Raw genomic sequence first — 14,108 nt, forward strand, 5'->3', positions numbered from 1 at the left:
AGTGATGATTGACAGTTCTGGTGCACAGTACAATGTACAAGTGAAATGAATATGATTTGCATTGTTAAGGCATCCAATCTGCTGGTTTATATTTATGTGAAAGACAGAGAAATATACAAGCAGACTTAAGAAAGAAAGTATTTTCATTGAGTTCTATGAAGTTTCTCCCCGTATTTAATGCACAAAAATGCGTCACTCCAAAGAGGAGAAATCCCATGCATATTAATAGAGTAAAACAGCATTAGTTTTTGTTAAGCCTCAAAAGCAAAGGATACATTTTTTTTTAAAATCTACATAACTAAATGCTACAAGAATAATATGCTACTTTTTGCCATATATTGGAAAAAACTTCTTAACTTACAAATAATACAAAAATAGACAATGGCTTTTGGGTGAAAATTAAAAAAAAAAATGGAAGCATGGTTTTAAACAATACTAAAAAAAACCTATAAATGAAATGTTTTGAAATCACATTTAAACAGCTAATACGACGGTGAATGACCAAACAAATCAGCACTTTTCACATAGCAAACATACACAATAAAATAAACTTGGTAGGGGAAAAAAAGCAATGTACAAATTCCAAAGATAAATACATTATTTATATGGATATTTTACAAAATCCCCTGTAAACCAAACAAACAAAAAACAGAAACAAAAAGCTTTTTTTTCTTTAATTAATTTTGCAAGTATGTGCAAGCTAAAGGTAGTGAGCTCTTTTTGCAAAATATGCAGTAAAATTCTTTTTTTGTGATATTGAAAAACTGTCTTAAGACATTAAAATGTATAAATAGAACAACAACTTTGGCAAAAAATCACAAAAAATCTACAGTATTTATAACTACATACAAAACACAACAGCAAAGAAAAAATATCAGGTAATGCATCTTCAGAGCTTTGCTGCCTCTTTGACTAATAGTTTTAAGAACACTTCCCAGATAATGATAGCAAAATTTTTGTAAAACAGAAGCTATGGTTTTGATTTGAACCCTTCCTAACAGTCCCACCCCCCACCCCCCAAACTCTTGTTTCCATTTACTATTCAAAAGCAATTACCTGTTGCTTAATAGATTATGATACAAACGGAGAGGGTCGACTGATACAGGAGCAATCCTAGTGGGAGGCTGACAAAAACGTGTGCTTTTAAATTGTGAGGACGCACAACCACAGATGGGCCTCTTCTCGTTCTGCCCCATAAAAACAGCTAGATCAAGGGGAGAGGGGCTACGCCGAAATCACCCGACGCGTGATGACCGCGGGCTGTGCCGTTAGACGGCTATGCAAACTCCAAATGGCATTTCATGCACAGCTCAGGTGATACTGAACTTAAAGAAGGCCACTCATTTGGAATGAGTCTGATATATATGAGCTAAAGAGAGAGCCATGCTCATCTAATTCTGCAGGTTTAGCATTGTATCTAGAGGCACTGGATTTTCAGTTCAAGAGGAAATGTGTTCTTTGCATCCTTACCTTTGCTTTCACCAACTTTTCTTGTATTATTTACACAATTATTTAGCCTGATATTAAAGATAGAGGTTGCTAATCCCACCCCTCGCCCTGCCCTTGCCATCCAAAAATATCAGCTTTCTAGGGAGTAATATCTATTTAATTAGAACATTAAAAATGCATCATATTAGCTAGTCACCACTGGATAAGCAACGAGTATGAGACGACCCTTAATTAAATGGCCATAATTCTTCTACGAAAAACTAACTGGCACTTCTATTCTGTCCCATACAGACTTGTAGGTAAATGACACCACTTCATTTTTCTTTACACAGCTTTAAAAAAAAAAATCATAAATTAAAAATGTGGAGTTCCATCTCTAGTGTCCCTTGTGTAATTGTATGATTTATAAAAGACAAATGGTGTTGAGTTAAATCAAGCCTTAAAAAAAACCACAAAAAAGAAGGAAATAAAAGCAAGCCCCCACCCCCACAAAAAAAAAAAAAAAAAAAGGTGGATTTTTTATCAACATACAATAAATATATCTCCCAGGTATTTGGGATGAACAACTTGAATCAACACCCTGCAATTGGAGATTGTTAATTTCAGTATTTGCAAGGATGGTGATTTTTTGTTTTGTTTAAAAATCCGCAGTTATTGTAAGATTCTTCTTTATTTCTTTTTTATTTTTAAAAAGGCCTGAGTAAAAAGTTCCACTCTGGGACTTGTATCAGATTCTCTCTGAAGCAGAATTCAACCTCTTCATTAATAAAATTCTTCAAGGCAATTCTTTCACATGGGGGGAACAATCATGCCAGATATAGCTGTCAGAAGGAAAGGAGAGGGGAGGGGGAGGGAGAGAGAGAGAGAGAGGAAAAAAGTTACTTTTGAGCATTATCTGGCAACTTTTAAAATCCTCAGAGCTTTCAAACATTTAGTAGCAATATACTCAGCCATACTGTGAATTAAATTTATATATAAATATCATCCAGTAGAGATAACTGTGTACACAGTAATCATGGGAAGTCTCATTCTGATCAGAAAGTGGTTTAAATTGCAAGTGACTGCTAAAATTAGTGATTTTCTTGTAGAAAAAGTGCACCTCTCTTGATATCAGAATCAGATCCCACTTTAATTTTCTGATTTTAGTTTCAAAATTTCAAAATGCGCAGGAGGCTTAAACCTGACCCAGCCATTGCCACACACTCTATTACTCTTTTAAAAGCAAAGCAGATACCTGCTCCACATATGAGAAAATGACTGGAGGCCCCCAGGCCAGTAGTATTACAGACCTGGTAGGGTGTTAGTTGTGTTAGGCACATTAATGGTTGTTCTCCAATGTCAGTTCTCTCTTACAAGTTCAGTGTTCAAATCTGGGACTTATGCATATATTTCCAGGTGCTCAGAAAAGGACTTAAACTCTCAAATCCAATTTTCACATTGAAATATGTCCTTAACTGGTGATTTAGCAGACCGGCATCTCATGGTTTTGTTACACTTGTAGCAGACATCACCAACCACACTGAGTGAGGTGTACTTTAATGTTAATTTATAATGTCTTCTGGTGTGTTAGCTAAGTTGGATCATCAGTATTTTTTTATTATGCTTCCTAACCAAATTTTCTATGAAACCACCACCTCTCTTAAAGAGGATACATTCATGAAAAGTCAACAGGTACCATCTTCCACCTAGCCTGACCTCCAGCTTGGTCTCTCTCTATTCACCAGGGATTCTGCAGATCAGACATCCAAGTGTCAAAGTGATATACTGTGAGCAAGCATATCATTACAGGAGGTAGTCATGCCAGTTTATAATGAAAACTGTAACAATAATGCATCTTTAAAATACTAGTTGTAAGGTTATTTGCCAAAAGGTAGAAAACAGATTCGCCTTCATGTTGGCGGCATTTCATGGGCACATTATTCAAATGCTAGAACTGCCTGCCATCTCAGACATCTGGACATGTAATTTCTTAAGGAAGAACTCAACCCTGTGACTGGTGCTGATTCATTGTGCTTTAATTACAGCTGCAATTATTTGATAAGAACAGAGCCAAAGTAAAAGACTCACAGATTTGGGGTTGGAGGGGGAGAGGAGGGAAATGTTTTCTCCACAAACACCACCATATGTGCAAGAATTACAAGTCTAATCAGCAAGAGGAGAACAGCTCGAGTAAACTGCACTGATTAAATGAAATAAAATGAGAGGAGAAGGTGAGAATGCAAAACGCATCCACATGTTTGCAACAGGCCATTCTCAGACATGACATGTTGCAACTATACAGCAGCATTTTGATTCTTGGAATTTATCATGCAGCAATGGTTTTATGTGGAATCTCTGTACTGATTGTTTCCGCTCCACATAAGGGCTCTTCAAGGAGCTGAGAATGAGGATGAAAGGGATAGGGAGGTGAGTTAAATTACTTTAAGCCTTACAGGAAGACACTCAAGTGAGTAGTGTAGAGGACACCACTGTGTCTTAGATGTTCCTTGCCGAAGTATTTCCTGTCATGAGCTTTTTTTGGCTATACCATGGAGATAATCTGAGGATGCATTTTTATATTGTCTCCATAGCTATGCTGTCTCCTTCACCTCAAATCATAGGGTGATTTTTTTAGAATCCTTGCTGATTTAATCAACACTGGGTGAAACAATAGCAGCTTTGTTTAAAAAAATTCTCAAAGGGTTTTACTTTAGCAGTGTCCCAGATAACAAGTTCTGAATCCTCACAATTCGGATGTTCCTTTGGTTCATGCAACTAAAAATGAAGGAAACCCAAGCCCAAGCAATGTTCTTACTGTTGTCATTACTCCCTACTTTGTTCTTGGGAACCTTAGAGTGTGCACCAGGGTGTGGACCCTGAACCACAAATCTCTATGGCATCAATAAAATAGGTATTGACAACAATGGATACAGTCAAGCAGACTGTAATTCTGCTGTGGCAGCCCTGCAAGGCAGCCACCTACATCTGTGGGTGAAAGTGTGATTTTCCCTATCTGAATATATGAAAGACTCACAAGGGCATGGACCTGAGACACAGGTTTTGTCCCAGTTCTCCATCTAGCTCTTTGTATTACACCAAGCAATTTGATTATTTTCTCTTTCTTACCTGAGGATAACATTTTTTATACCCATTAATAAAGCACTTGGAGATTTCCGGATGGCAGTCATTTAACATAATATAGGGGTGGGACTGCAGTGCTTGGGTGTCAGTGCCGTATGTTACAGCACAGAGAAAAGCAATAATGACAACAGTGTTCCCTCTTTTACTGCTCAGATAAGCAAGGAGTTGAGCAGATGGGAATGGGTAGAGTCTTCCTATATGTGATGAGTGCAACAGAGCAGAGTCAGATGGATAATTAATCCTCTGTGCATTGTACTTTAACCTTTTTTGTCCTTTCCAGCCCTTTCCAAATTCTAACTTTAGTGAAACTTTAAAATGAGATGTTGTTCTGCATTAGAAAAAATACCTACGCTTCAGAAAATGACAAAATATTATTCCATCAAAAAAATTCTCAAGCTGAAAGATTCATCAAAACCAAACTGATTTCAACAAGAAAAGGTCAAAAATTGTCTCTCTCTTGGTACATCGCAGCTGTCTACCCTGGGTAAGAGCCCAAACAAAGGTGACATAATTGCCACTCCTCCCTTCTAGCTTAGACGTTTCCCTCTAGTTACATATCAGCCAGGCACCTTTTGCCATTGGAAACAAATGGTACAGACACAGATCTTTGCTCATTTTTTTCAAAGCATTATTGTTTTTGAAGAGCTCTGAAATTCTGAATTAAATTACAAGGCAAATGGCAAAATGATATCTTTTCTGCCTAAAAGCTTTGATATTTCCATTCTTTCCAAGTCTTCATTTATATCACTCTACTTTTTTTCCATAAGTGCTACATCTAGTCATGCAAATTCTCTCAGCTGTAGCATGCTATTGATTCTGAAAACAGAGATATCAGTGGGAAACCATGTAGGTATGAGATCACATCACCTCCAAAAAGGGAGGGCAGAGAGTAAAAAAACTCCCACCAATGAGCATTATTTCTTCTATCATATACTAATTGGTATTTGCTGCTAGCAAATTACAGAAATAATGTATTTTGAGTTTTACAAAATTGCATGGCAAAGAGAACAACAGATAAGCCTAGCTGTTGTTTTAGTGAGTTCTGCTGATATCTAAGCTACATAAGGAAATCTTGGTTGTTTTCTGATGTATCCAGAAGCCCAAGAGAGATAAGTCAGCCTCCTTATACATAGTTGGTTATTTAAGCAATAAGGCACAACAGGCAGTGCATTTCTGGGTGATTATTACAAGCCTCAGGTGGTGTCAGAAGGCATGGGACTAAAGGCTGTGTGTCTTTAGCTCACCAAGAAGTTCAGTGATGACCTAGAAATGAGCCTCTCTTGGTGTCTCATTCCTATTATGAAAACTGAATTGCTAAAGAAAAATTATGGGAAACACTCAGATCTGTGTGGTTTCTGGGCGTTACAGATCTGGATGTGACATAATGAGGAGGCAATCAGGAAGCTCCAGTTGCATCCAGCGCTCTCAGCTCCATAATTGCTTTTTATAAGCTAATACATTGAATCTGAGAATTCTGTGTCTTGTGAAAGGAAAAACAGTGCCTGAAAAACCTACCTCCTGTTCCTCAATTTTTCTCTCCACCTGCAACAGCAGGTTGGCACAAGGTGAAGAGAAGAAAAAAAAAATAACATGTTCAAAAGCTTCAACCAGTCAACTTTTAACTCCTTTTTAATTTTTTTTAATATGGAGGTGAAATATTTTTAGCTGTTGCCTTTAAAATTTGTAGCATGTCAGCAGTGCCCAATTTTTAAAATGCACAAAAATTAATCATCTAAACACTACAACTTATCTGAAAATTTTGTTCTGTTTTATTCCTGATGCAGTCTGTATTTATAACAAAGTCCTGACCAAAGGTACCCAAGTTCTGCTTATACGTTCCTAGGATTTTCACAATTTCTGTGTGCGTGTGCAAGACTTCCTCCTCCCATTTACAGCCAGTGTCAAACGCACTGAGGACAATGCTTTCCTTCAGTCACAACAGATCTCAGCTTTTATGAATTAATTCCTTCCACACTACCTACATATATATTTTTTTGGCTGTTAATGGTGCTATCAGCATTATGCCTGCAAACCCAGTGTTTCTCTTTCCAGAGGCTGTAGAGTGACATGTGGAGTCTGTGGAACTATCCTCCCCCAGCTCTGCACAGCTCCCACTGAACTCGGCTTTAAAAATGAAGGATTTCATTCCCTGCTTGATGCTGTTTGAATAATTTGCACAGGCACGTGGAAAGCAAAACAGACCTTAAGTCTGGGGGAAGCAAAATGCATACCGCAGAATCTTTCCCACCTCTGGCACAGTTGGAGGCAGCTGGCTGCATCTGCTTATGGAAACTCCTCGGTCTAAGTGAGCATGAAAATGTCTCTCTCAGCACAGTAATGCGTAGTGAGGTAATCACATGGGAAGGTTTAGGCACAGTGTTGTAAAACAGGCTGAACCAAACAATGAAATGGGCAGTGCTGGTCCTTGCAGCATCCTCTGTTTGACAAGCTTTTGTCTGTCTCTCCCAGTTTGCATCAACGCTTCAAAATGTATTTAGGTGCTAATGCTGGAATACTTTGTAGTGAGAGGGGAAGGGATGCAGAAAAGGAGCAGCCCCTTAATACCAGCCACTGAAGAGTCTTTCAGAAAGGCCCTGCATCATTTAAGGAATTAATTGGCACAGAAGTACATTAATCAGTGCAAACTAATGTTTGCCCTGGTGTGAGTGAAACTGGAAAATGCTGCTGTTAGTTTGTAATGTGTCTTCTATTTATGAAAGGCAAAGGTTTGTGCCAAGCTCTGTAAGGGTCTATTTGCTCTCAGTAGGATTTCTTCAAAGTGTACTATGACAAAGGAAAAAAAGGAAGGGAAGATTGAGTGACGTACTTCAGGAGAAGGCCAGCCCCTGGAGAGACCCTGCAGTGGAGTACTTGCTAGAGTCCACAAAAGACTGGTCTGATAAAGGACGACAACAGGGAATGAGAGAGGAAAGAAAGAAAAAGGATGGTATTAGTAAGCTGAAATATTAGTTGTTTTTAATCATAACAGTAGGTCTGTGCTTTAAAAGACACAGCCTCTCAATTCAGCAGTATTAGTCGAGTTAGAGATAAGGTGGTTGCCAAACACCTGCATGGTACTAGGTGGGCTGGTGGTGGAGTCCAGTTACTCTTTATAGGAGGAAATTTTAGGACCAAGACCACCAGGGATCCACCACTGTCTTCTATCCCCTTTGACAACTCAGTGTCACTTAGAGCCTCGCAAGGCACCAGGAACTCAGTTTTGAGAGCAGCCATCTATGCTCCAGATTTGGTTTCACCTACCTTGCAGGCTATTGCCATTGGTGCTGGTGCAGGTGGGAGGAGGAGAAGTTTGCGGTCTCACGACAGGCGCAAAAGCACTCTTCTGTTTCACCGCTGAGACCATGTTGGCTGGTGAGAAGGAGAAAATCCCAGAGGAACTGCTACAGTTTGAAGGGAGGCTAGTGGAGGAGGCCATTGTTGGACTTGATGGCACAACTAGAGGAAAAACAGATGACCCAAAAGGCATTCCTTAGTATTAGATAATCAGCATACTGAGGAAAAAACAGAATTTTGTTTCTTGGATGTACTGGGTCTAATCTAAAATCAAGGCCTTTACTGCAGTTAGTTTCTGGTTGTTCACAAAGGATGATCAATCACTACAGGATACCGGAAACTCACCTGGTTAGTTTTGTTTTGTTTTGCAGGTGTTCAGGAGCAATAATTCTAGGAGCTCTCAAAGACTCCCTTAATTCTCTGTCACTGCAATTTTTATTCTTACAACAACACTGTCCCACCATCCTGTTTCAAACTTTTCTAGTGATTGGCATTAGCCACTGCCCTCATCTGAACTTGTAATGTTTTTGTGTAGGTGGGTAAGAGGGAATCCAGATTGTGTAGGTAACTCCAGGGTTACAAAACTCATGGGCAAGGACAGTGGTTAAAGTAAAAATTTAGATCTGGAATTTTTAACTTGGAAAGGTCTACGTTTTTAATCAGCCTCCAAAACCAGAATTTTAAGTTCTGCTTTCCTTGTAACAAGATGGCTCCAGAAAGACCTACAGGATTTCAAGCAAACTTGCAGAAGGTAGAGAGGTCTTAGTGGTGACTCAGCCAACTTGCTTGTCAAAAGTCAGCAAAAATGGTTGGGTTTCTTTCCTCTCACAAACCTTGCAAGAACTAGAGTTTAAAAGGTAATAAAAAACAAAACCAAAACAAAAAAACCCATATATATATACACACACACACACACGGAGGCTGTCCAGCATGAAGCAACCAGTGACATGGCTGCTTTGACAGTTTTTTACTCCTTTGGTCCCCTGGCACTAGTGTTTTCAGTGTCTGTTGCGCAAAAAAAAATGTGTGGATGACTGACAGAAATCCTGCTTTTATATATATATACACACACACACATGGAGGCTGTCCAGCATGAAGCAACCAGTGACATGGCTGCTTTGACAGTTTTTTACTCCTTTGGTCCCCTGGCACTAGTGTTTTCAGTGTCTGTTGCGCAAAAAAAAATGTGTGGATGACTGACAGAAATCCTGCTTTTATTTTATCTCCCAATGGGAGAAACTGTAAAACCTTTCTCACAATGGCCACAGATGCTTCCCATGTTATAACTTCTAGTACCAAGTCAGTCTCCAGCTTCCATGTATCCATCAACTTCAGGAAAGTTTCTGCTGTGGGGACTTCCCAGAAATTCTCAGTGACGTGAAAAACAGTTATCATTCTCATGTGACCCTTTTATTTAGGCACATGAATGGAGCTGGCATTTCCTATGCCACCTGAGAATTTTGAAAATGAAAGTCTGTTTTATAATGGTCAAGACAAATAATACTTCCAGAAGATCTATGGCCACTGTCTGCACACAGTCAATACGATATTCTGATTCAGAGTCATAGACTGGAATCTCAGCTGGAATAGCTAAGCAATGAAGTCATTCTGGTTTACACAAAATGAAGATCTGGCTTAAACTACACGACTGAATAAAATTAGAGTCTTCAGTTTTTCTAAATAATTGTAGATATAAGGTTGCCCTGTTTTTAGGGACTGAACTGGTTGTCCAGAATGCAAACTTGCTATATGGGAGGTTTGGGTTTTAAGTATATATATCCTTAAAACTCCATTTTACTGTGTAGTAGGATAAATATCTTTGGTTTATGTATTTATTATTGAGGTTTTAAGTGAATTTGTTTTCATGAAAATAAAGCCAACTATTTTTGTATTCAGATACCATTGCCAGATTCCCCTCTTTGTCCAAAAAAAAAAACCCACCAAAAAAACAAACAAAAAAACCCATAAGGACCAATGGTAAGATCCCATAGTTTCATTCTTCATGCTGTTTAGAATACACGAAGGGGCTATGAATAATTACATATTTTAGAGTAAAATTCCTATCATCTGGGCTTTGAATTATTATTTTATTTGCATTTATGTAGATAAAAATCACCCTATTTCTTATTTGAGAATCTGATATCATATTTGTTAGCACTGAGGAAATCAATTAATGGAAATTAAATGTTCAAAGTTTCACAGTCTGACAGATACAATCTTAATCTGAAGTCACTCTATGTCTGGAAGTACTTGCTAAGGGAGAGCAATCAAAGCACCTAAATTGAATTGCTACTATACAGCAATTAGTTTATTGATTTAATTAAGAATGCCACCTTTTAATTTTCAGGTCATGATTGAAGCATTTTCTGATTCAATGGATTAGGCATTAGCAGAATGACAGATCCACCAAGAAAACCTCCTAAAATATAACTAAGATAGAAAACCAGGTCTGGGAAGTGAAATGCTATTCTAAAGAGGACTTTGTTCATAAATATGAAATAATACACTGCTAGAGTATTTTAAATGCATTACTGGCATCTGCTTCCAAAAAGAGACGTCTCATCAATCATGTTGTATTATGAATTCAGAGTGCACAGATTCTATGACAGTAAATTCAACTTAAGTAAGGTACTTTCTAACATTCCTTGTTACATTATTATTAGAGTACAAAAATAATAACTGGTTAGCAATTCCCAGGTTATAAGTACTAGTTATGTGAGTAAATATTTTATTCTAAATTTGTAGCAGCTAAGATGCTTTGGAGGTAATTTTTTATATCAGAGTTACTATCCTCTTTTTAAATCAGAACTCTAGCAATGCAATTCAAAATAATTCCTTACTGCTGTTACACCACAAAACTTAAGACTTGCTACGTAAACCTTGGTATGTTCAGCACTCTGTCCTGTCCATGCCAGGGTCTCAGCCTGTAAACCTACTTATATGACAAGACCTTCTGGCCTGATTCTGCTAGCAGCTTTCTACAGATGTCAGTAGAATCTTTTATGCCACATGAGTAATGTCAGAGGAATTGGGCAGCTCCTATTAATTTAATTTTCTCATGTGAATAGGGACTACTGAGCTGTGCGAGCGTCTGCAGAAGAGGTTTGTAGGCCTTTACCAATAGAAATGTATTTATATTTAAACAGGTTACTAAACTTTTAATACCAAAGTGAAGAAAGTTAGTCCTACACATAAATATTTCCGTAACTGGGACTGTAGACGATAAGATCTTTATGCTGTGGAATATATGATCTGTATGCCTTACATCTTTGTAGCATTCACTGTACAGACACTAAAACACAAACTCTAAGAGCCATTGTCACATTTTACTGACTAATACTAAGCTCTCAGTGAAGTCAATATAATACCTACTTGCAAAACAAATGGAGTATAAGCAATCAAGATTAGGCCCAATAGTAATTCATAATTTCTATAATGGTTATGAGCATATTATTTGCTCAGAGGTCTCCAAAACATCATCATACAGCTTGTGGAAATGTCAGTCTTATTACAGTAAACTTTTCTGCCCTTCATATCTTACAGCTTTAAAAAACTATTTTTTCCTGCAGCAAATACCCATAGCTTCCTTTCATACCCATTGCAACAAAAAGTTGTGTACTGACAACTGACTTCTGATCTGCACTCCACAATGGAGATTGTCACTTAAGCCATCCCTGCTTTCTAGCAACGTTGAGAACAGTGTTTATTTATAGAGTATAAAGGTCAGTTACAAAACTATCAGCCCAAATCATGAAAGACATTATTCTTTTTAAGCTCCTATGAGACTCCCAAATGATAATAATAATAATAATAAAACAGAAAAGAGCATTGCTGGCAACATTAATGTCTTCAAAGTGCATCAAAGGTCAGTGCCTTGGAGAGGAGAGAAAGGACCAAGCTCTGTTTCAAGTGCTCAAAATAGAAAATAAATATGGAATATCACAGAGAAGTCACCATCTCCTAATGAAAACATGCAAAATACAGAAAAGCCATATAATACTCACTGGCATAGGGAGAATTGGCAGCAGATCCATTCAGGAAGGTTGGAGAACCACCTAAATTTGACATTCCAGCATTCCCATAGCCATTCATGCTTGTTGTGACAGAGTTATAGTTTGTCTGCTGAGGGGTGGTGCTTGGCACATAGCCATGAGGTGACACGCTGCTTGAGTTGCGAGTAAAACCTTTTGTGGGGAGGGAATACATTTAGACATTGATATAAGCCCAAGAACAGTTTCTTACACAAACAGCTACAAGCAAGTAACTCTAGGCTACCAAGCCAGCAGCCTAGTCCAGCCACGGTGTGCATGGGGAGGGCCAGGACTGACCACCACTACCACCAGGTAACCCACATTGTGAACCCTCATTGCTTGGGTCATTGCTGACCCAAAAGCATAAAGTGGGAGGAGGGAGGCTACAGCCTTCACAGCTCCTCAGGCAACCCATGCCCTCAAGCAAAGCTTACCATTGGGTATTGTAGGAACACTCACTCTAAAAGAGTTGATGGTAGAAAATGGAGTAAACATGACCTACATTTTCAAAGCAAGGAGTACACATTGACTAAAGGTATGTTAAAAGCATGTGATTTTTGTTAGCACTCTTCTGATGCCTCTCTCATTTAATGCATCTCAAATTAGATGCTCACTGCACACTTGAGAATATGTAGGGTGTATTTCTCCAAATAGTGGGCTATCCTTAGTTATTTTACCCTGGTCTGAACATTATGCCAGTAGAAAATGACTATCAAATTTAGCACCAAGTCAAAATTTGAATTTCTACCCAATTCTGGAAATTACATTTGGGGAGACTTATATCCAAATATCCCAAAAGCACTGAAATACAAAATGCATCTTCACTCCTGGAAGGCAAAATACCAGCTTTTCTTCCTACTACACAGTACATCCATAAAATGTGTGAAACTAAAAATAATTTTTACTTTCTCATTAAAGTGAATTTTTAAGTTAGATAATAAATAGAGCTGAGCAAAGGAGAGGGGAAAATGCAAAAAAATGTTCTTCACATTTTTTTATTTTTAACTGTAGGAATTAAAATGGTACTGATTTTATACAAAGTGAAAAACACTTTATTTTAAAAATCAGAGTAGCTCTGAAAATGTCTTTGTAAATATTTCTTTTTGCTAGTTTCAAAATTTAGAAAAGTCACAAACTCTGGGAAAAAAAAAAATAAAATTGTGCCAATATTATGTCTCTTGCAAAACCAAACCAAACAGACAAATAGTCAAGGAATACTTCTGTGTTACAAAGAAATGCTACATTGGGCCCAGACTGAGAGATCATCCATGCTCAGGAAAATATATAAGCAAGTACTTAACATTAAGTACATGCTCAAGTCAATATAAATCCTTTTAAAATGAGTGGGATTTAAACACAAATACAAGTGTTATTCTGAGCAGAAGGAAAAGCGATTTAGATACATGTGCAAGTGCTTTTCCCAAACTAGGGAAAATTTCACTAAAGAAAGCCCCATCTCATGACAATATTGTGTCATTCAAAGGTTGTGCGTGCGCATGGGATGGTGTCTGTGCAGATGTGCTCCTTGCCTTCAGTTTTGAACCATTACTCCTTTCACTACCCTGCATGTTTCCCTGACTTTTATCAGAAAAGGTTCATAGAGAGAGGAAGATGAGTCTTCTCCTGACCCTGATTGGTGGCTTGTGAGGCTTCGGAAACATTGACAGCTAGTTGACCACTAAAGGAATTCACTCCCATCATTCCTGCATGGACTGATGTGTTAGCAAGGGCGGGGAGCTGGTTGTGATTGCGGGGGACACTGTAGAGTGCTTCTGCGATGTCTGCTGCTCTTTTCAGGATTATTTCCTAGAGGATAAGAAGGGAAAAAAAGAATAAAAGAGTTACCAGTGCAACTCTGACAAGCCTTTTCTTATACACTAAAATGAAACATTTCTCTGTCCAAAGGCAAAATCTAGATGCTTTTCTTTCTAAATCAGTTGGCTGACTGATAGATAATGCATATAAGATCTGCTGCCTTCGTGATAAATCCTGACATCTGTGATAAGAGAGTTGGAAGTTCCAGTCCCAGCGGCCACGCTTCTGTATAACAAGACCAACTGGTAGAATGGTGCTGGAGCCTCGACTTACTCCACCTTAAAGCTATCTTTAGAGTAAGATTGAAAAATCACTGGTGGAAAGACATAATGCATTTCATTCCCCATATTATATCGTATCTGGTGACAGTGGGTAAATGCCTACAGGGTTAATAACACA

The 14,108-nt window shown here is 38.1% G+C and overlaps 1 protein-coding gene across 1 annotated transcript in view; it reads right to left on the reverse strand.

The window, feature by feature from the left end:
* Positions 1–2,238: 2,238 nt before the first annotated feature.
* Positions 2,239–14,108, reverse strand: part of LOC104530160 (transcription factor COE1) — a 31,094-nt gene continuing 19,224 nt past the window's right edge. Inside the window, exons 3-6 of the mRNA XM_010174663.1 lie at positions 13,523–13,700; positions 11,868–12,047; positions 7,831–8,025; positions 2,239–2,270 (exon numbers count right to left, since the gene is read on the reverse strand). Coding sequence (XP_010172965.1) covers positions 2,239–2,270; positions 7,831–8,025; positions 11,868–12,047; positions 13,523–13,700 — 585 coding nt within the window. The remainder of the gene's footprint in view (positions 2,271–7,830; positions 8,026–11,867; positions 12,048–13,522; positions 13,701–14,108) is intronic.

This window comes from Antrostomus carolinensis, unplaced genomic scaffold, assembly GCF_000700745.2.
Source record: "Antrostomus carolinensis isolate BGI_N321 unplaced genomic scaffold, ASM70074v2 scaffold43088, whole genome shotgun sequence".
Lineage (NCBI taxonomy): Eukaryota > Metazoa > Chordata > Aves > Caprimulgiformes > Caprimulgidae > Antrostomus > Antrostomus carolinensis.